The sequence below is a fragment of the Propithecus coquereli genome, unplaced genomic scaffold, assembly GCF_000956105.1.
Source record: "Propithecus coquereli isolate 6110/MARCELLA unplaced genomic scaffold, Pcoq_1.0 Scaffold34, whole genome shotgun sequence".
NCBI lineage: Eukaryota > Metazoa > Chordata > Mammalia > Primates > Indriidae > Propithecus > Propithecus coquereli.
This window is the reverse complement of record NW_012149063.1, coordinates 6,662,421-6,689,010: the sequence shown is the minus strand read 5'-3', so window position 1 is coordinate 6,689,010 and position 26,590 is coordinate 6,662,421. Positions and strand designations below refer to the sequence as shown.

The 26,590-nt window shown below is 38.8% G+C and overlaps 1 protein-coding gene across 2 annotated transcripts in view; it reads left to right on the top strand.

The window, feature by feature from the left end:
- Positions 1-420: 420 nt before the first annotated feature.
- SP3 (Sp3 transcription factor) overlaps positions 421-26,590 on the top strand; it is a 58,109-nt gene continuing 31,939 nt past the window's right edge. The window contains exons 1-4 of one of the 2 annotated variants that reach the window (XM_012650793.1): positions 421-959; positions 1,586-1,734; positions 2,210-2,323; positions 10,059-11,418. In XM_012650793.1, coding sequence (XP_012506247.1) covers positions 953-959; positions 1,586-1,734; positions 2,210-2,323; positions 10,059-11,418 — 1,630 coding nt within the window. In that variant the 5' untranslated portion in view covers positions 421-952. Of the gene's footprint in view, positions 960-1,585; positions 1,735-2,200; positions 2,324-10,058; positions 11,419-26,590 lie in introns of both variants that reach the window. The other variant, XM_012650792.1, reaches the window with a different exon arrangement.

Genomic DNA, 26,590 nt, shown 5'->3' with positions numbered 1-26,590 from the left:
TGTCACTGGCCAGAATTAAAGCTTTCCTCCTGTACGTGAGGTGACCTGAGATTTCTTTTTTGCTTTAAATGCCTGCCTCCAGGGTACGTGAAAGCGGGAGACCAGTTGGAAACTCAGGGCTAAGGGGGATGGGAACGGGATGGCTCTGTGAATCTGAGAGCTGAATGTGTGTGAGAGAAAATCCTCCTCCAGCCTCGGAGGGGGTGTCTCCCCCAATACCAGCTCCCTCCCCCCGGGCTCGTGGGGCGGGTCTGGTTTGCTCAGTAGCAGCAGCGGCCGCAGCAGCAGCCCCGGGGCTGAGCGGTGGCGGCCTCCTGACAGCACAGGGAAGCGGCGGTTCCGAGCGCGCGAGGCCCTGGGGAGATCGGGCCAAGGCTGCCGCTGGGATGGAGGAAGCGTCGAGTGGAGCCGGAGTTACCGGGGACGGATTTCCTCCCCAGCTCAGCTCCCCCACAGCTTGGCGAGGCCTGCTCCTAGCGCCTGCGAAGTGGAGGAGGCCTGCGCCTTGGGCCTGGCAGCGGCAGCCGGCGAACGAGGCGGGCACAGCAGGGTAACTGGCAAGCCGTAGCCGCTCTCGGGAACCTACACCGCCACGGTCGCTCATTGTCTCTCTCCTTCCACCCGGGGGGCAAACAGGAAGCGCGCCGCCTGGGCGAGCGACGGACATGCATCTGGACCAATGAGCACAGCCGGCGGAGAGCGTCGTGGCGAATGAGCGCGAAGAAGAGGGGCGGGAGTTCCGGGCGGGCTGTCACCCTCTTCCCCCCTTTTGGGCTGGAGGCTCCACCTTTTGTGTTTCCCGCACAGTCAATCAAAATAGGAAAAAAAAATCCCCGGACCGCTCCGGCCGTGTCCGCCGCCGCTTCCCGCATCCTCTCCCGGCGCCGCCGCCTTCGCTCCTCACCATGTGTAAGGCGGCGGGGAGCCCCGCCTGAGGTGCCCTAAACACACTATGACCGGTACGTAAAGTCGAGAGAGAGCAACCCTTGCTGCTGCTGCTGCTGCCGCCGCCGCCGCTGCCGCCGCCGACCACAGCCAGCTTGGGGCCGCCGCCGCCGCCTGTCCCGGCCCCAGCCCCGTGTGTGCGACCGAGTGTCTGTGAGAGGCAGAAAGCCGCACTCCCCTCCGCCTCCCTCCCTCCCAGCCACCGTCCACCCCTGAAGTCCCAGCAACGCCGTCTCCCCGCCGCGCCCCAGGGCGGGCGGCCCGGTCCGCCGGGAGCGCATCCCCCTGTGTGCGGGCGGGCGTGTGTGAGTGACTGACGGTGCGAGAGGAGCGAGCGCGAGTGAGAGCGAGCGGCGCGAAGGGAAAGGGGAGGAGAGGAGAGGAGAGGGGGCAGGGGCAGCGCGGGGAGGAGGAGGAGGAGGGAAAGAGGAGGAGGAGGAGGGTTAGAGGCAGCGGCGGGCGGGGGCAGCAGCAGGAGGGGAGGAGGGAGCCGCCGCCGGGGGGCGGGTGGGGGAGGGGAAGGGGCCTGAGTCCGGGCTTTCGGAGTAATTTCGCCTCGGCCCGCGGGCCCCCTCCCTCTCCTCCACCCCCCCTCCCCCCCCCCCCCCCCCTCCCCCCCCCCCCCGCGCTGTGCCTGCAGCTCCCGAAAAGCCCGTGAAACAAGAGGAAATGGCTGCCTTGGACGTGGACAGCGGCGGCGGCAGCGGCGGTGGCGGCGGCCACGGAGAGTATCTGCAGCAGCAGCAGCAGCAGCACGGAAACGGCGCGGTGGCGGCGGCGGCGGCCCAGGTGAGGAGCGGCTGAGCCCCGGCCCGGCTCCCCCCCTCGCGCCGCTTTCTCCTCCCCTCGCCTCTCCCCTCCCTCCTCGCCTCTCCCCTCCCTTCCCCCCGCCCCGGGAGCTGCCCGCCCGAGGCGCCAACGCTCCCGACCCCGCCCGCGCTCCCCCGCCCGCCGCCTTTTTGTGCGTGTGTGAGTGTGTGCGCCCTGCCGGGGGTGGGTTCCGGGCGGAAGGTGGAGGCCCGGCGCGCAGCCCGCCGCCCGCCTGCCCGCGGACCGGGGTGCCGGGGTGCTTGCGAGCGGGGGGACGCGAGCCGGAGGCCAGGGCAGGAGGAAGAGGAGGAGGAGAGCGCGGGCTGGCGCTCGCCCGGGCGCAGCCTGCGAGGACCGAGTCGCACTTCCTGTGCGAGCCGCGGCCCGACCCTAACCGCCACCCCCTCCCCCTGTCTCCCTCTCTGAACCCGCCCATCGGGGGTAGGACACTCAGCCGTCACCGCTCGCTCTGCTGGCCGCTACCTGCAGCAAGATAGGGCCGCCATCGCCGGGCGACGACGAGGAGGAGGCGGCCGCCGCCGCTGGGGCCCCCGCCGCCGCCGGAGCGGTAAGTCCCGCGCGCGGCCCGCCCCCGCCGCGGCCCTGCGCCCGCCATCCCGGGCTTGCGGCGCGCCCGCCCAAAAGGCCTCCCCGGCGCCCGCGCTAGCCCGAAACGGACCGGTCGCCGAGCCCCGGGGCGCCCTTTCCTGCTTTTTCGCATCCCTGTTTGGGTCGGGAGCCAGCCCAGGCTTTCTCGAAATTGTCACTGCGGCACCTCGCTCAAAATTTTCTACAAAATGAAGTCTGAGAGGGCGGGGGTAAAGGACTCCAAAATGGATGTTTGAGCAATTCATGTCAGTGCTGAAAACTCCTTCGCTTGAACACTGCAAAATTTTCAAGCACAGCCTGTCGGCCATAGATAGTATCAACTACAGAGGCAGTGTCTCGTATTTTTGAACCTGGAGCTTTTTCTGCTGGAAGTTGCCAGATCTTACTGATTTAAGTCGTAGATTATAAGAAAAATGAGGGTTTATTCTTGGAATTACCCTTTTGTGTGCAGAAGTGAACACTCTTTGAGTGCTTTTTTAGTGACATTCAAAATTGTTGAATTTTAGTTTTTGCAGGTTACTAAAATTTACAGTAAGTTTTCTGAAGTGGGGTAAATTAAACGTTTAGCGACCGTTGAAATTAGCGAAGTTACTTAGCACTTCAGCTTTTGAAATTGAATATGAATATCTGTTAGAAACAAAAGTACATGTAATGAATTGTATTTACGTGCATACTAGTACATACCATACTTACATTTGAATTTTGTTGGCAAAACTCTATTTTTACTTTATTATGACTGTTAGTGGGATAGGATGTGGTGGGATTCTTTTTGTAATGCTTTTACAGTGTCTGAAGCAAGGGGAGGAGCTGGCTTATGTTATATGAAGGCTTAATACAAATAAGCTAGGGAATAGGTTTTAGCCTGTTAATTGTGAGTTTTACATTTGTTTGAATTTTTGCTGTTGTGTTAAACGTGTGTGTTCACCTATTAATATAATTGAAACCCCTCTCAATCTTTTCTTTGTGGTGGATTATAGGAATTGATTTGTGTAGTGATATTTTGAATAGTCACTAGACAGAAAAGTTCGGTATAGTCTGCAGAAAACAGTATGCTTAGGCATTAAAAGTTAAGCTAAACTATTAGTAAATATTATATTTGTAATTTTAGTGCTTCCAATTATACTCCGGGGGATGTGAGTAGTTTTAATGTCTTAGTTGTGCTTTTGTAAGCTCAAATGTAAAGGCATAAAATTATGTTGTGAGAGACATAATTGTTATTTTTAAACAAACTTAGGACATGGTAGACCTTTTTTATGAAATGTATCCCTTTGGTCCCAGAGTGCCAAAACAAATTGTTTATCTTGAGAAACCACTGCACAAGTAAAATTGAAAAGCAGATTGCTTCTACTTGCATTTTTGTATTTCAAATAGAAGAAAAAATTTTTTGTAAATGTAGTCTACAAAGTTCAGATATCAGCTTACAGATGGGGGAGGGGAGAGTGAAGAAGGAAGTTATGAGCGAAAAATGTGTATACATACATATATATGTGAGTTTCCAGCCTTAGCCAACTCTGGCCACATACTTGTAGGGAAGTTGTTTCCATGTCTCTTCTGCGCCTTCTCTGAATTACCAAATCACTACTGACAGCACATTTCCCACCAGCTGAACGTGAACTAGAATCAATGTCATAAATCTAAGATTTATCAATCAAATACATCATAATTTGTTAGTCATAGTAAAATGAAAATACAGTTTTGCCAAAAACCCCTCAAAACATACATTTCTTTGTATGCTTGGTACTTGTGTATAAGGTTTTTCACTTTGAGTAAAATTGGTAAGACTGGCTTTTGTATATGCCTTAGCAAATAGAAAAATTATTTTTCCAGTTCAAAAATGAACTTAAGACATTTTTTCAGTACACCTTAGAAAGTGAAAGAAATTCTTGTGAGTTGTTTTCCTTTTAAAATGTGCTAGATAATTTTATTTTAATTACTCAAATTACTGGAAATCAGAGGTTATGGCTGTGTTTTTTTTAAATTGTATTTTGGAACAATTTTAGATTTACAGAAAAGTTGGAAATACAGAACTGAGAGTCATACCCTTCACCCAGCTTCCCCTAATGTTAACATAACTGTGGTACATTTGTCCAAAGTAGAAAATTAACAGTGGTGTGATATTACTAACTACAGACTTTATTCTCATTTCATCAGTTTTTCCACTAATGTCCATTTTCTGTTGTGGGATCTATTCCAGGATACCACGTTGCAGATACATTGTTCTGTTTAAAATCAAATGGAAATGTATACATATAGTTCAACTTTATGCCAGTTTAGCTTGGTATTTTAAGATTAAAAGGGCCTTGAGAGGCCAGTAAGCTACATTAAAGATTTGCTTTCAATATTTGGGTTTTGAATTTGGAATTTTTTTTTGTAAAAGATCCTGGCCAAGGGCGTTTCGTTATCCTCAGGACGGTGCTGAAGATGTCTAATTGCAAACTAGTCTCACCTGTGATGTCCCACAACATGGACTCCCAAAGATGGTTTTATAGCAAGTTTCCTTTGTCACTTTTTTTTTTTTTTTGAAAACAGGGTCTTGCTCTGTTGCCCAGGCTAGAGTGCAGTGGCACCATCATAATTCTCTCCAACCTCAAACTCCTGGGCTCAAGCAGATCCTTCTGCCTCAGCCTCCCAAGTAGCTGGGGACTATAGGTGTGAGGTACCACGCTGGGGTAAATTTTTATTTTTTGTAGAGACAGGATCTTACTATATTGCCCAGGCTGGTCTCGAACTCCAGGCGTCGAGTAATCCTCCTGCCTTGGCCTCCCAAAGTGCTAGGATTACAGGCACCAGCCACTGTGCTTGGCCTTCCTTTTTACTTTATTAGTAAAAGTTGTGTGGTTAATTTTAGAAAGCCAGGAAATAGAATAAAGTAGACCTTTATGCAAGTGTTAACTCATCTGCTTCACATTTGTGTGTTAAAAACTTGTGGATTATTAATTTACTTACTTCATTTGTACTTCAGTGAAATAAAGTGAACAACATATTATGAAAGTCATTGCCCGATCTTTGATTTAGTTGTAAATTTAGTGTTCATTAATTTAGCATATAAATGTTGGTGAGCTACAAAAATGAATAATAGCTTGTTTTTTTAAAAAAGGTCATTTTTGCCATTGCTTAAGATAAGACCTACCCTGTTATTACTGTAGTTAATTCATTGGGTAGGGTAAATTTTTTTTTATTTGAAATGTTTGAGTTCTATTAGTGTTCCTTGAAGATTTTAAGAAACTTGAATATTTGCCTAAGAATGGTTCTTAGTTTGTTTCCACCTTAGCTTCACACTTGTTCTTGTTTCCAGTTATACTCCTTCCTTGCCTATTTCTGGCTTCCATAAAGCCATTTGTGGGAACTGAGAAGTTAATATAATCCTTTCCAAGTGCTATGTAATAAGTGGTGTGAATTTTTTCTTTTTCCCTTTCCGCGGGTATTATCTAAGAAGATATACCCTCTTTTTCTTTCCTCTCTAATCCCCCAACCCCTATTTTTATGTCCAGTTGTATTGGAGAATGCCCTTGTAATGAATTGCTGTAGCAGTGTCACTGCTGGTGCCACCCTCTGGTGCCCCCACCCCCAGGGCTATAGTAGGTTATGATCCTTTTCACCGTGTGGTTATGTGTTTATGTATAGAGAAACTTAGAGTGCCTTTAGTTACAACTTTTTACTATGCTAATGCCAACATCCGTGTTAGATGGTGTCTTGTTTGTTAATTGTCCAATAAGAATATTAGAGTTACTGAGAGAAACACTGGTGGGTTTTTTGTTTAGTTCGTAAGCTTATGCAGAGGGGTTATCTTGCTTCTAAACCAAATACTAGTTCTCTCCTAGAATGTATGTTTTTATGTCTCTCTTCTTTTGTTTATATATTGTTTTTTATAGCCTAACATCAAACTTTTTTTTTTTTGGTCCCAGATGCTTTTCTGATTTATCCCTTTCCCATTTGGTATTTAGTGTGCTTTATCTCTTTTAGTGGTATGTTACTGATGGTATTTCTTTTAGAAATTAATGGGCTTGGAAAGCTTTGTAGTTTTGAAATATTTGGGGCTTATTCATTGTGTAATTATGGAAATAAGTTTAAAATTGGTTTAACCTTCTTCATAGAAGGCTCTAATACCTCAAAGCTAATTTTATTGATATGTTCTTTCTGTCATTTTGTTTGCAATGATTTTAAAGTAAAATACCTTTACTTTGATTGAAAATACCTTTACTTTTGATTCAATAAAGTATATTGATCTTTGTGCCAGGAATTGTGCTAGGCGTCTAATGGGTATTTTTTAAATCTGTCCTCATATTCTTAGTAATCATAATGATACTTTGGGATTGCACAGTGCTTTATAGTTTATAAAGCTTAACATTTTCTTGACCCTGCACAATAATATTTTTCCCATTGTTAACACGAGGAAATTGAGTCTTGCTCTAAATCGCGTACATTTCCACAATTTTAGCTAGGATGAGAACTCAGTTCTGAGTTCTTTCCTTTCTAGTGTAATATAGTTCTCTCCCCCAAGAATAGTTTTAGCTTAAATCATCAAAGCTGGTAGTTTTCTGATTTAGTGTGTTTTTTCTATTCCATTAAAAAAATAGTATTTAGCAAATTTTTTGAAACTGCAAATTTAGTACATTAAAAAATTCTTTTTCTTGCCTGATTCTTTTGTTTAAACTATCCATTGTTTTTTTCACCTTTGTGCTTCATAGATATTTGTATATGCTTTTCATCTTATGTTTATTTAAAAAAAGTTCAGCATACATCATTTTGTCCTAGGTTTGGAGATTTTCCTTCAATTAATGGCCTGCATTGCTGGGAAAAATGGTACTACAGTTTATTTTTATTTAGCTTCTGGAGAGGGGGTGACTTGGCAATGTTTACTTAGACTTGTCATTTGAGTAGTTAGTTATTATCAAGGACTTTCTTGACTAGAAAGCTGCTCAGTGGTGGCTGAATGTCTACCTTTATTTATTTTAGATGCCATGAGTTTTCCTTTTTTTTAAAGAAAGGAAAAGGAACAAAATGTCAGTATTGTAAAATTAATTTGTGTCTGACATAGTGTATTTGATAAATGTTGAATAATTGTAAATTTAATGTTGGTCATAAGAAATTTAAATCAATTCTTCAGAAGAACAATAACCTTAAGAAGATAAGGATTGCTTTTAGGCATACAAAAGCACAGATTTTAGTATAAAGTATAGATGTAGATATTTTTAGTTTACTTAACATGCCAAAAGATTGAAATGAGACATTTGTTACTGTAATGTTAGGAAAGGTGACTTAAGCTTATAATTTCTATATCAGAGTGAAGAATGATATGTGACTTTAATGTCTGGTGTTTTATTTTAAAATTTGAGTTTAGTAAGTTTAACTTAGGTTTTGTATTTAAAAGACAGATCACTGTTTTAGTTCAGGCCTAGGGATTTATGTTAGGTCCTAGGGCTTCTCGGCCTTTAGTCTCTTCCTCCTTTCTTTCAGTCTCTTTTACTGGACCTTAGTTTATCTTTATAAAACACAGATGTGATTGCACCACTCACTTGCTTATAAACCTTTTATAGCTTTCCTTCCCTATCTGCAGGATAAAGTCCAGTTTAGTGGGATCCACAAAGCCATTACAGGCCTTGATAAAAATGTTTAGTGCTGTTTCCCATTACTTTTCTCTATGCATATGAGCCTTTTCTGGATCCTCTCTTGAACTGCAAACCGCATTCTTTAGGGTTTCTTTTTGCCTGTGATTTTATTGTTTCTATACCTTTATGGCTCTATTTTCTAACTGACCACAGTAAAATCTTATATTTCACTCTAATATTGCTTCAGATATCTCTGTGTGAAATCTTTTTCAGTCTTCTGCGTTCCCACATAGTGTTCGATCATACAGGTAGTATATCCTCCTTTTGACATTGTATTAGCATGTATGTGTATGTCTACTTGGATTGATTGTGAACCATTTGAAGGCAGGAAGTATGTATCTGATGGGTCTACTCAAATCTCCTTACTTCACCTTGGCAGGTATGTTCAAATGTTTGAGTCCTAAAACTGATTTATCCATTAAAATATCGTGTATAGTTCTCAAGAGTGTCTATATATAAATTAGGTACTGAGTTTCTTTAAGAAACTTAAGATCGTTTGGTTCTATAATTTTTGAATTAAATTTTATGGTGTTTATGTTGGGAGAACCATATTTGTCTTAACCTTGTTTTATGGTCACAGATCCCCAATTGAGAATAGATGATATTGTGAAACCCTGGATTATCCCTCCCTCCCTACTTGCACTTTCTCAAAAATGCTGTTTTAGAGGATTCAGAGATTCCTTGATGCCTAGTCATGGATCCTAGGTTGACAATATTGGCCTAGATATGCTTATATTCTGATTGTCTAGTGATACGTGGAGTTATAGAAAATCACAGATAGATCTAGAAGGAAATAGGATAGGGCTGGCTTTATTTTGATGGTGAGTAAATCATACGGGGTCTATTCTCTGTCTTGACCCCTGGTCTTGAGGGGGTGGACAGATATGGTCCAAGGGCCTGGTGTTTAAGGGCCTGGGTTTTAGAGTTAGGCTTAGCCTAGTTTTAAATCTTGGTCTTAGCCATTTGATAGCTGTGTGATTTTGTTCCTCAATTTTCTCATCTGTGAAAACAGGGATAATATTAACATCTACCTGATAGGATTGTTTTAAGGGGGTAAATTGACATAATCTTATAAACCCTTCTCATAGTACTTGGCATATAAAAGAAAATCTTGAATGTTAGGACATTACTGTTATTCCTTTTAAAAAAATCTACCCTTGGACATTGACATGTAGAATTCTATTGCTTTCTGCTTTTCTGTATTAGTATTTTTCCAGTCTTGCCTATGGGGATGATGCTTGAGATTTTAGCAGGCCACAGAATGTAAAATGTGTATCCCTGGCATTCTACTGGAGATTTAAAATAGAATAATAGGTAAAGCCACAGCTTATGTCTTTCAGCTTTTAGATTCTAGAAAAACCTCTTAGATGGGGCTAATTTACCATGGGGTCACAGGGCAGTAACCTTCCTCATTAAGTTTTTTTAAGGTCTCATATTTTCTAGTAGTTCATGGGAAAAGTAAAGAGTTTGATAGCCTGCTAATGGCATAGCCCTAGCCCTGAGTTTACTGTAGAGTACATTAATACACACCATAAAAGAGTAGCTTTAATAATTTGATTTCAGGTTTATAGCAATGCTATACAAATCTTGCTTTTCTAACTTCAGTGACTTAATACACTTCACTAATGGTCCTTTTTTTTGTGCACAGATATAATGCACCTGATTTAGTCAGATTTTTAGTGGGTTGTATACTTTTTGAACTGTCCAGTAGTTGAGGTATGTTTGGTTTGAACTGTTCGTGATCTTTTCTAGCCACCTCCACCTTTTTTTTTCTTTAACTGTACAGCATTAGAGATCATAGATGTAGAATCAGAAGATCAGTTTGTGATTATAAAACAGAACATTCTGATTGAGATTTTTTTCCCTTGCTCAGATAGGACGGACTATCTTTACAATAACAAGTAAAACTGGAAGTTGGTATTTATTGTAGTTCATATAGTAATGCTTTTGTTCTTGAACTCTATTGTGGTATTAAGATAACTTATATCTTTGGGTAGTAGGATTTATACTAGTTTTTAGAGGTTTTTGAGGGTTGGTTTAAATATACCACAAATATATCACAACATTTTTGTTTTCTTCGTCCAGACAGGTGATTTGGCTTCTGCACAGTTAGGAGGAGCACCAAACCGATGGGAGGTTTTGTCAGCCACACCTACAACTATAAAAGATGAAGCTGGTAATCTAGTACAGATTCCAAGTTCTGCTACTTCGAGTGGGCAGTATGTTCTTCCCCTTCAGAATTTGCAGAATCAACAAATATTTTCAGTTGCACCAGGATCAGATTCCTCAAATGGTACAGTGTCCAATGTTCAATATCAAGTAATACCACAGATTCAGTCAACAGATGGTCAGCAGGTTCAGATTGGTTTCACAGGCTCTTCAGATAATGGGGGTATAAATCAAGAAAGCAGTCAAATTCAGATCATTCCTGGCTCTAATCAAACCTTACTTGCCTCTGGAACACCTCCTGCTAATATTCAGAATCTCATACCACAGACTGGTCAAGTCCAGGTTCAGGGAGTTGCAATTGGTGGTTCATCTTTTCCTGGCCAAACCCAAGTAGTTGCTAATGTGCCTCTTGGTCTGCCAGGAAATATTACCTTTGTACCAATCAATAGTGTCGATCTAGATTCTTTGGGACTCTCAGGCAGTTCTCAGACAATGACTGCAGGCATTAATGCTGATGGACATTTGATAAACACAGGACAAGCTATGGATAGTTCAGACAATTCAGAAAGGACTGGTGAGCGGGTTTCTCCTGATATTAATGAAACTAATACTGATACAGATTTATTTGTGCCAACATCCTCTTCATCACAGTTGCCTGTTACGATAGATAGTACAGGTATATTACAACAAAATACAAATAGCTTGACTACGTCTAGTGGGCAAGTCCATTCTTCAGATCTTCAGGGAAATTATATCCAGTCGCCTGTTTCTGAAGAGACACAGGCTCAGAATATTCAGGTTTCTACAGCACAGCCTGTTGTACAACATCTACAACTTCAAGAGTCGCAGCAGCCAACCAGTCAAGCCCAAATTGTGCAAGGTATTACACCACAGACAATCCATGGTGTGCAAGCCAGTGGTCAAAATATATCACAACAGGCTTTGCAAAATCTTCAGTTGCAGCTGAATCCTGGAACCTTTTTAATTCAGGCACAGACAGTGACCCCTTCTGGACAAATAACCTGGCAAACATTTCAAGTGCAAGGGGTCCAGAACTTGCAGAACTTGCAAATACAGAATACTGCTGCCCAACAAATAACTTTGACGCCTGTTCAGACACTCACACTTGGTCAGATTGCGGCAGGTGGAGCCTTGACTTCAACGCCAGTTAGTCTAAGCACTGGTCAGTTGCCAAATCTACAGACAGTTACAGTAAACTCTATAGATTCTACTGGTATACAGCTACATCCAGGAGAGAATGCTGACAGTCCTGCAGGTGAGTCTTGTCTTATGCCATAAATAAGTTCAGTGATAACATATAGGGCAATTTTTTACTTTAGGTGTTTATCAGTATCTGGCTCTTGTTAAAGGTGATGGTCCATTTCCTTATGTTTGCATGAAAATAGACATCAAAGTACTTTGCAGATTGTTCTTTGAAAGTTTGTAGTTTTTGAAGTTAAGGATTCATTTTTCTACTATACCAGTTACATTTGTAGTTTTTCCTTAACAAGTTTACATTCATTTTGATATCTGATTGGTATTGTTAAGCATTATAAAATTTTTATTTGGCAGGTAGGGTGTCTTGGTTGGCCTCGGTGTAATGTGAGTTAAACATTTTATGCCTTATATTGGTTGGAGAATCAGGTTGGCCTAGTGAAAACATGGTACTGGGAGCCAAGACTACTTTATGCTGTCTAAGCTACTAGCTAGGTGTGATTTTGGCCAAGTTATTTTTCTCTTATAAACTTAGTTTCCTCATTGTGTAAAGTGAAGGTATTGGACTAGGTAACTATATCTAGGGTACCTTCCAGACCTAAAATTGGTTGATTTTGTGATCATGGACACTAAACTTAGCTGTGCTAGATACAGTTATTGATAGTGTGGGTAGAAATTTCAGAAGTCTAGTCTTTGAATATTATGTAAGAATTAAATAATAAAGTTTAAAAAGAGATAGTATCATTGTTACCCTGTTAATGTTATTTGTCCAGATAATGTTTTATTGAATGTTTAGTTGTGCACTAAATCCTGAACGTTATTACTTTAATTCTACTTTGTATTTGGGTTTCTGTGGAGATTGTACTTTTAGAATCTTCCGCTGGGTCAGTGATTCCAGACTCTTTAATTGGATCACTTGAATTGAACTTAACCGAAATAACTCCCATCATCATTTAAAGATTGCCTTTATTCTCTTGAGAAATTTATAATGTATACTTAAAAAATTGTATTTGGAAATCCTTTAATTGTGTTAAGAGTCTCCTGAAGCTGTGGTTTACAGCAGTAGTTCTTAAAGTGTGATCTGTGGATCCCTGGGAATCCTTGAGACCCCTTTAGAGATCCTTCATGTCAAACTACTTTTCATAATAATACTAAGAAATTATTTACCTTTTTCTGTGTTGACACTTTCACTGATGGTGGATAAAACTGCTTGTGTCTTAGCCTGAATCAAGGCAGTGGCATACTACAAACTATGTTAGTAGTTGCTGTATTCTTCATGACCAGACATACACTTGCAGTTAAAAATTCCAGTTTCCCTCAGAAATGACCTTGATGAGCCAGTGAAAATAGTTATTTTTTTTTCCTAAATCTTGACCCTTGAGTGCTGCCTATCTTTTAAAAAAATAATAGCTTTATTGGGATCTCAGTCACATACCATAAAATTCACTTTATACAACTCAGTGGTTTTTAATATAGTCATAGACTTGTACACCATCTTTACTGTCTAATTTTAGAACATTTTCATCACCCCGAAAAGAGGCCCATACCCATTAGCAGTCACTCATTTCCCTCCACCCCTCAGCCCCTGGTAACCACTACTCCACTTTCTGTCCCTTTGGGTTTGCCTATTATTATTTCATATCAGTGTAATTACACAATAGGTGGCCTTTGGTGTGTGGCTTCTTTACCATTATGTTTTCAAGTTTCATCTGTGTTGTAGCATGTATCAGTACTTTAGTCCTTTTTATGGCTGAATAATATTCCATCGTATGGATGTACCACATTTTATTTACCTGTTGATAGACATTTATTTGGGTTGTTTTTACTTTTTGGCTATTATGAATAATTCTGTGATCATTTGTGTAAGTAGTTTTTTGTGTGAACATATGTTTTCTTTTGGGTATATACCTAGGAGTGAATTGCTGGGTTTTATGGAACTCTATGTTTAACTTTTTGAGGAATTGCCAGACTGTTTTTCCAAAGAGACTTGCACCATTTTACATTCTCAACAGCAATGGTTGAGGGGTTCCAAGTTTGCTATAGCCCCACCAACATTTGTTACTGACCATCTTTAACCTTGCCAGTGGGGATAAAGTGATATCTCATTGTGGTTTTGATTTGTAGTTCCTGCTGCATGTCTTTATAATAATACTTTCTGTGATGAAGTGGGAAGTGTACTTTTTTAATAAAGCATTTCTGCTGCATACTGAAATAATTGTCTTTGAAGAACACTTTTTTCCCTTGCTGTGTAGTTCTGCAAGCTGAACTAGATTCCGTTTTCATGAAACATGTTTTTACTTGAAAGAACAACTGACAAACTATAGTATTTGAGATTAATACATTCAAGAGACAGATATTTTCTCAAAAAAAATGAAGTGAGCATGTCACTTAAAGGAAAAAAACCTGGAAGTATTTGCTACCAGTGATGAAATTTGAGCTTTCCAGTGAAAATTAGAATTTTGGAAAATTTAAATCTACTCCCATGAGCTTGATGCTTTTTTCTTAAATTTAAAAAAAAAATTTTTGAACTTTGCTGTTTTATGAGGCTTCTTAATATTTATATTTTTCTGTTGAGATAAATTGGATTTTTTTTTTTTCCGAGATAGAGTCTCACTCTCTTGCCTGGGCTAGAGTGCCATGGCGTCAGCCTAGCTCACAGCAACCTCAAACTCCTGGGCTCAAGCGATCCTCCTGCCTCAGCCTCCCAGGTAGCTGGGACTACAGGCACACGCCACCACACCTGGCTAATTTTTTTCTATTTTTAGTTGTTTGGCCAATTTCTTTCTATTTTTAGTCTCACTCTTGCTCAGGCTTGTCTCGAACTCCTGAGCTCAAGCAATCCTCTTGCCTTGGCCTCCCAAAGTGCTAGGATTACAGGTGTGAGCCACCGCGCCCGGCCTTAAATTGGATTTTTTTGATACTGTATTATAATGACATGTGCCATCACTTGGAAAATATAACTCAGTGAACCAGTAGTTTTCAGATGGTCAACTCATCATGTTACAAAATCATACATGGGTAAAAGATCCATTCAAAGTGCAAGATAGACCAATAACAGTATAGAAAATTTACAGATAAGGTTTCAGATTCCACATTCATACTGACCTTTAAGAAACTGCCACTTGTCAAGTTTGGTATCAAAGAAGAATACTCACAATTGGCTGAAAGGCTATTCAGCTACATATTCGTGAGACTAGATACTCTTCAAATGCTTCAGGCCAAACCACATGTTGCAAGAGATTGAATACAGAAGCACATCCGAGACTCTAAATGTCTTCTTTTAACCTAGACATTATAGAGATTTGCAAAAATGCAAAACATGTTTTCTCATTAAACTTTTTTTGTTTTGGAAAATGATTTTTTTATAAAATGTTAATCTATGGAAACAGGTAATAGATTTATTTTTAAATGAATTTAAAAGTTTAAGATTTCTGTTTATAGTACGTAAATATATCTTTTAATTTCTAATACAGTAAATATTGAGAGATACATACATACATGTCCTACCTGAACAGAAGTTTTTTGTGGACCCCTTAGTAATATTTAAGAATTTAAAAGTTCTGAGACCAAGAAGTTTGACAGCTACTGGTAAGGTGACAGATTTTTGAAGACATAACAGGTAGTTTTACTCGTTTTTAACACTTATGCAAAGCTAATGTTATGGAGTTCTATACATGTTAGGAAAACATTTCTAGAAAATTTGTGATTTTTGTGGATTTATGTTGGTTATGAAATTAGGTTGGTATAAAGCACCAAGTGATTTATGAAGTAATTTGTTTTCAAATATTACCAAATAGAAACATCATATGAATAAATACAAAATGGAATTTTTAAAGTGGTTATTTAGTTTATAAAATGGTGGCCAGGAAGCATAATATAAAATATTCCAAAAAGCCATTAAATTTGAATTTTGTTCCAATTTTAAAGGAATGGGAAAAGAATTTGAGAAAGTAAAAGTTAAAGCAAATGAGAAATAAAAGTGCTAGATGGTACATAGCATATTTAGTAATAAAAATTAGAAAATTCTTATTTGGGGAATATTGAGTATTAGGAAAACTTTCTCTTAGTGTACTGTACTATCTTTTTAATTGGCAAGAAGGGGGATAAATTATTTCAAGAAGTTTTTTCTCGCCAAAAAATGAGCAAAAGATTTTTAATCTTTAGGTGTATGTTGTGTGCCCAGATGAAAATGATTAAAACTTTGACATCCTTGGTTTGCATTTTTATTTTATTTTATTTTATTTTATTTTATTTTATTTATTATTTTATTTTATTGTTTGAGACAGAGTCTCACTGTGTTGCCCGGGCTAGAGTGCCGTGGCGTCATCCTAGCTCACAGCAACCTCAAACTCCTGGGCTCAAGCGATCCTTCTGCCTCAGCCTCCCGAGTAGCTGGGACTACAGGCATGTGCCACCATGCCCAGGTAATTTTTTCTATATATGTTTAGTTGTCCAATTAATTTCTTTCTATTTTTAGTAGAGACGGGGTCTCGCTCTTGCTCAGGCTGGTTTCGAACTCCTGAGCTCAAACAATCCGCCTGCCTCGGCCTCCCAGAGTGCTAGGATTACTGCATTTTTATTTTTGATAGGTATAAAATGAATGTAATAATTTTCCAAAATAAAAGAGAAGGGACTTTTTTTTTTTTTTTTTTTTAAACTAGGGCTCACAAAAAAAATGACTTCTAGTCCAGCCTCCCCACCTACCAGGGTCTTACTCTGTTGCCTGGGCTACAGTTCAGTGGCAAGTGGCATCATCATAGCTTACTGCAACCTCAGACTCCCGGGTTTGAGTGATCCTCCTGCTTCAGCCTCCTAAGTAGCTGGGACTCCAGGCTCACACCACCATGCCCAGCTAATTTTTCTATTTTTGGTAGAGATGGGGGTTGGGGGGTGGTTTAGAGGGAGTCTTGCTCTTGCCTGGGCTGGTCTCCAACTTCTGGCCTTAATTGATCCTCCCACCTCAGCCTCCCAAAGTGTAGGATTACAGGCACACCGGGCCCTACTCTATCCTTTTTTAAGCAGTAAATCTGACTCTGGGCCCCTTTTCTTGTGGAGTACTTTTATTACTCTTTAACCCTTAGGAGCCAAACCACCATCTTCTTTGGAACATGTAGCCCATCAGGCCCCAAACTGCAACCCCACTCACTCCTTATATATCTATCCACCTCTGGTCCACTGAAAAATTCATGCTGTTTTAGAGAACGTTTTTGTCATCTTATTTTTACTTTGCTGTCATTGCTGTGTATTTGAAACTGGGTCAGAACAGGCAAAGTATGAATTTATGTGTCTTTCCAGCATCTTTTCTAGTCAGAAAATTTCCCCAAAATTTAAGCCAAGACTTATTCAATCTCTCAAACTTTAGTCCTCTGCTAGATTTTGTTTTATCTAAATACACTTTTATCCTTTAAGACTGGGTATATTTAAAATGTAGTCAGATGTTTGAAGTAGGAAGAAGGAATTCTAGAAGTCATTGCTACTTTATTTTTTATTTATTTTGAGACAGGATCTTGCTATGTTGCTTAAACTGGTCTCAAACTTTTGGGTTTGTAATCCCAGCTCTGCCGTCTGAGTACCTGGGGTTACAATCAATTTAATGTTTAGAATTCCCCATTATCCATGGAAAACTGGATATGGAAACCTGTTATGGACAAACTGGTAGATGTATTTTTTTTTTCTTTTAATTAGAGAAAATAGAAGTGCTATAAAAGTTGGATTTTTTTTTTTTTTACTCTATTTATTTAAATACTAATGGGCAAAAGGGAGAGATCTCTTACAGGCTCCTACAGTGTCAGGTACTGTTTAGGTATTTTTAGATATATTATCTCATATAATTCTTTCTTACATTAATCTTGTTATTATTCTAACAGTTGGATAGGAAAGAAACTGGCCCAAGGCTTCACAACTAAGCTTTGTTATTTTCCCTCTATACTATACTGCCTTGGCAGTCTGCTATTTAATTTACATCAATATTGTGTTTTTCTTCCTTTTCTTGGTTATATTTATTTAAGATTTTTTCCTTTTGGGGGTAAATATATTAACCTTCTTGAATTAAGTATTTTTTTTATGGTAAGTGGAGGAAATGTCTTCAGAAACATTTTTAATGGTGATTCTAACAAGGTAAAAGGTAAATCTATTGATTTTTATCTAAGGGATCACTTGTCAGAACTGGCTGATTATAGAACTATATCTCAGATAGTACCAAATCCTTATATATACTGTGTTTTTTCCTATACAGTAATGGGTGGCTACCTTATACAGTGTGGGTAGGCTGGCAAAGGGATGATTCATGTCCCAGGTGGGATTGAGAGAGACAATCATGAGATTTGATCATACTAAGAGTGGTGAGCAATTTAAAACTTAGGAATTGTTTATTTCTGGAATTTTTTATTTAATATTTTTGGGCCACAGTTGACTGCAGGTAACTGAAACCACCATGAAAAGAAAAACCTTAGATAAGAGGGGACTACTATACTTGTTAAGTATTTGGGTCAGGACTTATATCCTATTTAATTATCTATTAATATAGAAAAAAGTACCCCACATGAAGAGGAGCTCAGAGTTAGAGTCATCCTTTGAAGCCCGGGGCTGGAGTAGAGCTCCTTTTTGTTAAAGTTGGGAGCTACAAAAAAAGGTTACTTTTTGTTACCCCAAGGTATGGTTTAAATGAAGATTTACAGAGATGAGAAGAGGATACAGTGAAATAGGAGGACATCAGCACTATCTTGTGACGAGCATCTGAACCATTCAGCTGTTAGTGTATGGATTTATGATAGAGTCAGTACTGCTAAATCTAATATAAGAGTTCAGGGGCTTGCAAAAATACTAGACACAGAATTGTAATACAGAGAAAGAGAAAAAAATTGTACTTCAGATGAGCTGAAAACTGACATTCCAAAATGAAGGTGAAGGCAAAATCTATGAAAGGTAGTTGGTAAATTAACAATTAGAAGATGAGTTTATGTCAGATTAAAGAAAGATAAAACAATCTGTTAAAGACTTTAAAATCAGTATAATTGTGAGATAAAATAAGCAATAGCTTCTATAGATAAGAAGTGAAACAAAAAAAAGGATATGAACAATAATCAAATCCTGGATATGAGAAATATTTCATTGATTCTAAGCCACACATTTCTGAAATATGCATCTTGCATTTGAAATGTGCACCTTTAGGGTACATCTTGCAGTCCAAGGCATGTCAATTGACTTTGACTGCCACACTAGAAAAAACAGTTTTTTCCTTGGGGCCACGGTGTTTTATTACAAAAATAGAATAAAAACTTTGAAAACAAACCAATCTTTTCTAATTTAATGAAAAATTTGTTATTTTTTATTTTTTTCTGCCTGTGAGTTATATGCAACTTGAAAAATAGTTCTTGCAGCTCCCAAGGTGAAGAGACATGTGAGTTACATATGCTTCTTGAGGCCCCAGGCTCAGAACTAGCCTGAGTTAAATACAACTGACATGGCAGTTAATGTATTAATTGGCAGTGTTTTTTCCTTTTTACTGATAGTAGTGTGTTTTAGATTAGAGGAAATATAATTTGGGGTTGGGGGCAACCCAGGACAACCTTTAGAATGGACTTAGGAAAAGAAAAAGTGAATAGTAAGTAGTGTATTGAGGAATTTACTAAGAATATCACACAGAGATAATGTGCATTTAAGATGCATGGAGGATGGATTGAGAACCACCAGCGTGGGAATTTTAGAAAAAGAATAGAGTGAATGCGAAGAGAAGCAATATTTGTTGAGGTAATGACTGAGAATTTTCTTGTGTTGAAGAAACACAGTACAGATCAAAATTTTACTATCTAGGTAAGTAAAAAGTCCATCTCTGATGTAAACTAAAATTGCAGAGACATAACAGAGATGTTATCCTATCTTAAATATTAACAGAAAGAGAAAGACTAACAAATAAATAACAGACCTACAACTTTTCAGCCACACAGATGTCAGAAGATTGTGGAGTAGTATCTTCACAGAGTGCTGAGAAAAATAACCAGCAGCCCAGAATTCGATATGTAGTTAAACCACTACTCAAGAGTTAGGGTTTTGTGAAGACATTTAAACTATCATTATTCAAAAACTTGTACTGAACTAACTACTGAAGGATTAAGTAGAAAAAAATGGATCCTGAGGAAATGAGTGGGAAATGAGGAAATAATGCCAATCATAGAAATGGATAAAAAATTGAAAATTTGATACTAAAATATAGATAACTAAAAATAAATTATAGAAAATTTCAAAAATATATGAAAGCAGAGTGTGTAACTACTGCTCACAGTTTCAGCAGTTATTAACATCCGGCTACTCTTGTTTCCTCTGTTCCTACCATTTAAAATTTTACTTGGTTATTTTGAACCAAATCCCAGACATTGTATAATATTACCCCAAAATACTAATGGAGTGATTCTCAATGTGTGGTCTGAGAACTCTTGGGCAGGGGGAGGATGTGGGGGAGTGGGGAGTCCCTGAGACCCTTAGGTGGAGGACTGTGAGGTCAGAGCTATTTTCATAATGACATTAAGATGTTATTTGCCTTTTTTCACTTTCACCTCACAAGTAGTGTACAGTGGAGTTTGTTTATTGGCTATTTGTGTTTCTTTGGTAAATTGCCTTTTATGTTTTTTGCTTGTTTTCCCTCACTACTAATTTGCAAAGCACTTTATATGTTAAGGATATTAACCTTTTGTCATGCACCACAAATATTTTTACCATTTGTTTGCTGTTAAGTTTGGTCATGTTGAGTCTTAGTACACGTAAGTTCTTACTAGATTTTTTTGAGTAAAATAATTTAAAAAGTTTGAAGTTTAGTTTTTGAATTTAGTTTGTATTGATTTACAAGTCTTGTGATGCAGTGGCAACAGTATGTCGAAGAAATTGGGAATTTTAAATTGTATTTTCTTTCACTAGAAGATCTAGCATACATTATGTGATCTTTAAAATCATTTTAAATGTGGTTTTGGTCACACTTGTTATTTTCTTAGTATTCTGTGGAAAGATAGTGTTCGCAGATCCATGAGATTCATCCTTGATGATGATACTTTCAAGCATCAGGCAATCTGAAATATCTGTGTAATTTAACATTGGTAAATACTATAACCACTTACTTGTTCTGATATAGTTCTGTGATTTGTTACATTAAATCTTAAGAGAGTTCAACTAACTCATTAAATGCATCTTCACCAAATGGCTGCTCAGTGTGTATTTTTAAATACTTCTTGTTTTCTGAAATAGTATAGTCAATTAATATTTAACCAAATTTACCCATTAGGATAGTCAGTAACAAGAATGCAAATTAGAATGCTGGATGGACACAACAGAAATAACCTCATATGTGATCTTCATCAGAATGCTTTCTTTGATACATTGTTCTATAATGCCATATTACTTTTACTCTAAGAGGAGGCCTTTATTACAGCTTGTTCTCTAAACTTGTCCTTTTAGTGGTTCTTGGGAACACTTTTTGTATCCAACATTATTTTATGAGGATACTTAACATGTGATACTGTTTTTATAAATTTCCATAAGTGCTGCTATGATGAATAAAAGTACCATCATCCAGCAACCTAGATTAGTCAGTCATCATTCATTCAGTCAACAAATGTTTGAGAGTATAGTCACGCACCGAATAAGGAAATTTGTGTCAACAACAAACCATATATACAATGGTGGTCCCATGAGATTGTAATGCTGTATTTTTACTGTACCTTTTCTATGTTTAGATACACAAATACTTACCATTGTGTTACAGTTGCCTACAGTATTCAGTAAAGTAACTTGCTGTACAGCTTTTAGCCTAGGGGCAATAGGCTATATTATGTAGTCTACGCCTATGTGTGTAGTAGGCTGTATCATCTAGGTTTGTGTAAGTACATGATGTTTGCACAGTGAAGAAATCACCTAATGACATATTCTCGGAATATATCCCTATCATTAAACAACTCATGATTGTATACTACAGTATTCTAGGCAATGTATTTTAGGTTCTTTGACTGCAACAGTGAAAAAGAAAAAAGACTAAGTCCGTACTCATGAATCTTGTGTTCTAGTGGGTGAAGACGAAAGCAAATATAATAATTTTGAATAATTAGTGTTATGAAGAAAATTAAGAGTTACGGAAAAGTAGGGAATGTGGAAAAACCATGGAGGATGGTGGTTATTTTAGATAAGATGGTTAGGAAATACCTCCTTATGAGGAAATGAAATTGAACTACAGATCTGAACACTGAGAAAGGAACCTTTCATACTGACTTCTGGAGGAAAGAGTATTCCAGGAAGAGGGAATGAGCAAGGTGGCTAGAACTTAGTGAATGAGGGGTGTTAGAAAATGAGACTGGAAATAGACAGGGGCCAGATAATAAAAGCCATGGTAAGGAATTTGGATTTTATTTCACCTTTAGTAGGAAGACATAGAAGTGTTTTGAGTAGGGAAGTGACGTAATTTGATTTATGTATTAAAAAGATCACTCTGGCAGATCCCTGTGGCAGAGTAAGCCCAGGCTGAAGGAGTAATGCAGTTGTCCTTTGGTGCCCATGAGGGATTGGTTCCAGGACTCCCCACCCGCATCTCCTGGGATACCAAAATCCCCAGATGCTTAAGTTCCTTTTATAAAATGGTGTAATATTTGCATATGACCTACACGTATCCTCTTGTAAACTTTAAATCATCTCTAGGTTACTTGTAATACCTAATATAAATGCTATATAAGTAGATGTTTTACTGTATTTTAAAATTTGTATTTTTTATTATATTACTAGCTTTTTAATTTTTGAATATTTTGATCCACACAGTTGGTTGAATCTGTAGATGTCAGACCTGTGGATATGAAGGGCTGATTGTATAGTCAAAAGAGGATAATGAGTTTGGCTAGGCTGGTAATGATGAGTAAAGAGGGAATTAAGAATTTTGTTTTGGTTTTAAGTTTGAAATGCCTATTAGGTATCCAAGCGGATGGTTCAGGTAAACAGTTGGATATCAGAATCTGGTGGTCAAGTTGGGCTGGAGATCAAATTTAAGGTGTCATTAATGTATATAGATGTGACCAGATGAAATCATTCAGGTCATAGCTTCTTAACTTTTGGCTGCATGGTAGAATGTTACAGGAAACTTGTAAAAAAAATTCTAACAACTTGTGTTCACCCTCCTCTCAATTCTAATTTAATTGCTGTGCATGAGGCCTAGGAAAGTTGTGTTGTAAAGTCCCAAAGTGATTTTGACATGCAGCTGGTTTGAGAATTACTTAGTAGGGAAATAATATAGATTGAGAAGAGATTGGAAAATAGTATTCTGAGCCTCAAATTATTTCTCCAGATTTTTCAAATGCAATGTCTAGTACAGAATCAAAGGTAATGACCAGGCATATGAGGAGAAGAGACACCTTGAGTGAGAACCAGCAGAAACAATAGAAATAGACCATTGGAACTACACATATTATTAGAATTATCAAACACAGACTATAACAACTGTTAACTATGATCTAGGAGATAATACCAAACTTGAAAAATTTTTAACAGAGAGTTGGAAACTATAGTGAAATGACGTTGCAGATTTGTAAAAGAAACAAATAGAAATTGAGGAACTGAAACTTAAAATATCCAAAACTGAGGAAAAGCCTTAGGGATGAGTCCTAGGACATTTCCAACAGTGAGAGGGTGAAGAGTGGAGGAGAAGCCAGCAAAGGAAACAGAAGGAGCTTCCACAAGAGCCAAGTATATCCTGGAAGCCAAGTGAATAGACTGCTTAAGAAAGGAGGAGAGAGTGCTTACCTTTTCATACAGTATTGTGGAGAGGATACATAAGAGAGAATGGGATACTGGATTTAGCAAGAATAGTGTTTGGTGACTCTTAACAAGTGGTTTCATTGGAGTTCTGGCGAGGAAAGCCTGAATAGAATGACTTAAAAGGAGAAAAGAGGAGTAGTGACAGTAATTACAGACAAATATTTTAAGGGTTTTTTTCTGTTAGGAGGGACATTGAAATAGTAGATGGTAGCTGGAGGTAGACTTGGTTGAGGGAGGGTTTTTTCCTGGGAATAATAAGGAATAGGAAATCAATGATGCAGAAGAGAAAGTATAATAGAGGAAAGTTTTTAAGAAGGCAAGCAAGATGAAATACAGGACATGGGTTTAGAGGTTGGGCACAGGAATGGGGATAATGATGTTATAACAGGGGAAGGACATGGGATGGACCTTTGCAGATGCAGATACGTTGATTGGAAGATAAGGCAATTCTCGTCTGATTGCTCCTTATTTCCTATTTTGATAAGAATCAAGCTTAGATAGGTGGTGGGAGCAGGTGTTAGAAGTTTGAGAGGGAAGAAGGTGTGAAATGGTCATCTGAGAGAATTGGAAAGTGAAATGTGAGATGTAGAATTTTAGCAATATTGTGTGCCTGCTTGAATTAATTAGCACAATTGTGATTTTTCTCCAGTTATCGTTAGTTGCTGGAGTACAGGACCAGGAGTAACTCTTCTGCTGTTTCCTGTTAGTTAGTTCCGAGTCATTTTGATTCTGTGTCTGCCATATTTTTGCCATCTACTTTTTCCTCTCCATTCTCATTTTGTTAATCTGGCTGTTACTATTAAAACATCTAATCTGTTTTCCATGCCTCTAATCTTTGTTTTTCCAGTGCATTAAAAAAATTTTTTTTAAATGTATTTATTTCTTGAATAAGCAATACCTGTACAAGGCACAAATTCAGAAGGTATAAAATGATAATTAATAAAAGGTCTCTTCTCCTTAACCCCTGATTCCTCCCTTCTAGAATTAACTATTGTCACCAGTTTTTTAAATATGTAGAATATCTCTGGTGGAAGGATACATTTATAAACATTATCATATATTTCTCTGTCATTCCCTGAAATTATATCATACTATATCCCATTCTTCTGAATTTAAAATTTTTTATTTATTTTTTTATTTTTTTTCTTTTTTGAGACAAAGTCTCACTCTGTTGCCTGGGCTACAGTGCCGTGGCGTTAGCCTAGCTGACAGCAACCTTAAACTCCTGGACTCAAGCAATCCTGCTGCCTCAGCCTCCCGAGTAGCTGGGACTACAGGCATGCACCACCATGCTCGGCTCATTTTTTCTATATATATTTTTTTAGTTGTCCAGATCATTTCTTTCTATTTTTTAGTAGAGACGGGGTCTTACTCTTGCTCAGGCTGGTCTTGAACTCCTGACCTTGAGCGATCCACCTGCCTTGGCCTCCAGAGTGCTAGGATTACAGGCGTGAGCCACTGTACCCGGCCTGAATTTAAAATTTTTATGTTCAATTTCTTTTGCTATTACAAGTATAGAACTATCTTTCTTAGAAATGGCAATAACACTATTGAACAGATTTCTTGTAATTTATTTAATATGATCCTTATTGATGGATATTTTCAATCTTAAATAATGTAGTAGTGAATATCCTTATACAGATGTATTGTTTTTTTCATTAGAGCACATATCATATCTGAATTATATACATCTAAAAGCAAAATTCCTGGATTAGAGAACATACGCATTTTTAATTTTAGAAGACACTAGACATTTTTCCACTATATCCTTTTACATCACTCATCTTCCCTTAGCACAGGTCATATTGTTGCCCTCTTTAAAATCTTCATTGGTGGCCAAGTGCAGTGGCTCACTCCTGTAATCCCAGCACTCTGGAAGGTCAAGGTGGGAGGATCCCTTGAGACTAGCCTGGGCAACATAGCAAGAATCCATCTCTACAAAAAATAAAAATTAGGTGGGTGTGGTGGTACACACCTGTAGTCCTAGCTACTTGGTAGGCTGAGCCAGGAGGATTGCTTGAGCCTGGGAGTTGGAGGTTGCAGTGAGCTGTGATCACACCACTGCACTCCATCTGGGTGACAGAGTGAGACCCTGTATCACCAAAAACAACAACAACAAACTTTACTGGCTCTTCCATTGCCTTTATATTGAGATCTGTTGAGTGTACAGATACGTATAGAGCTGTGTGCCAGATACTGGAGATAAAAGACAAATACGATATTTCTTGCAGGAAAGTCGCTCATAATCTAACAGGTTAGACTAGGATTTCTCAACTTCTGCCCTACTGATATTTTGGACCTGGTGATTCTTTGTTGTGGGGGCTGTCCTCTGCATTGTGTGGTGTTCAGCAGCATCCCTGACTTACCCACTAGATGCTTGATAGTACCTTCTTACCGACTCTCCCCACCCCCAGTCCAGTTGTGACAAAAACGGCTTCAGACATTGCCACATGTACCCTGGAAGACAAAATCCCCCTTCTGCCCCTTGGGAACTATTAGTTTAGACAGCCATGCAGATAATTCTAATATAACGTGTAAATGGCATATTAATAGTGAACCCCCACAGCACTTTAGGAACAGAAAGGAATAGTAGAGTAACCTTCCGGTTGACATCTTTCAAGGCTTAGCACAGATTCCTGTAGCCTTTCCTGCTTCCTGCCTCCCTTAAATTGCTGCTTGTTTCCTTTGTTTTGTATTATATGATAGTTAATACGTTTTTCTCCTTTTGGAATTGAGCAATCATTTCTTTCTGTGTTTTTTTAATGGATGAGCTAACATATCAGTAATAGATACAGAATAAACAGATTTGTATGGTAATGTATAATATAATGTAAATTTTACCTGCTTGCTTTTGAAATAATTTAGTTCATATATGTGAGATGCATGGATTTTATTTTTAGTTTATTTTTTTATTTCATTTTATTTTATCTCATACAACTACCAATCGTGTAATTGTGTTAAATTAGTAGCTTTTTAAAGAGCCTTGATGTTTAGAATTGCATCTCAGAAACCAACCTGTTGGGGAGAAAAACTAAGAGAAGCAAAAGGGACTTTAGATTTAGTCTTGCCTGCGTGCGAGGGAATTTAGAAGAATTAAATGACTTGCCCCGAAGTCTTTTTTTTAACCCTCTAGATTTCATGTATTTATTCTAAGAATAACATGGTGAGAGATTTTAAAAATGTAAGTTCTTTATCTTTGAGCAGTACATATTGAAATGTTTATGGATGAAATGTTAATATCTGGGATTTGTTTCAAAATAATGTAGGCAGTTTGGTTTATATGTGAAACAAAATTGTCTCAGAGTTGTTTGTTAAAGTTATGTGATGACTACAGTGGGGTTTTTAATATTGTTCTACTTTGGTATATATTTGAGATTTTCTGTAATAAAAAGTTTTTAAAAATGTGAGTTTTATTCTCATGTTTTTGATGAGTGGAAATTTTCAATTAAAAA